We start from the raw sequence: 244 nt of genomic DNA on the forward strand, positions 1-244 counted from the left end.
CGTGCACCACCAGCGCCTTGAGGTAGGCGCTGCTGGCCGCCAGGATGTTCTTGTGCGCGCGGAACAGCGCGTTCTGCACCACGATGATCACGTCGCACAGGAAGCCCTTGGTGCGCTGCGTGTTGAGCTGCAGCAGCAGCTGCCTCGCGTGGCTCGGCACCTCCATGGCGTCCAGCATCGCGCTCGCCGCCCCGCCACCTGCAACACAAGCCGCGTCAGCGCCGGCCCGGCCTCGCGGCCCCGG

General features: G+C 70.5%; 1 protein-coding gene across 1 annotated transcript in view; it reads right to left on the minus strand.

Annotated features, from left to right (window-relative positions):
* The window catches only part of HIC1 (HIC ZBTB transcriptional repressor 1), an 8,751-nt gene extending 8,522 nt beyond the window's left edge, over window positions 1–229 (minus strand). The window contains 1 exon segment of the mRNA XM_019511281.1: window positions 1–229. This exon segment is cut by the window's left edge and continues 5 nt beyond it. Coding sequence (XP_019366826.1) covers window positions 1–178 — 178 coding nt within the window. The 5' untranslated portion in view covers window positions 179–229.
* Window positions 230–244: the final 15 nt, after the last annotated feature.

The sequence above is a fragment of the Gavialis gangeticus genome, unplaced genomic scaffold (assembly GCF_001723915.1).
Source record: "Gavialis gangeticus isolate Ggan-Ray unplaced genomic scaffold, GavGan_comp1, whole genome shotgun sequence".
In the NCBI taxonomy this organism is placed as follows: domain Eukaryota; kingdom Metazoa; phylum Chordata; order Crocodylia; family Gavialidae; genus Gavialis; species Gavialis gangeticus.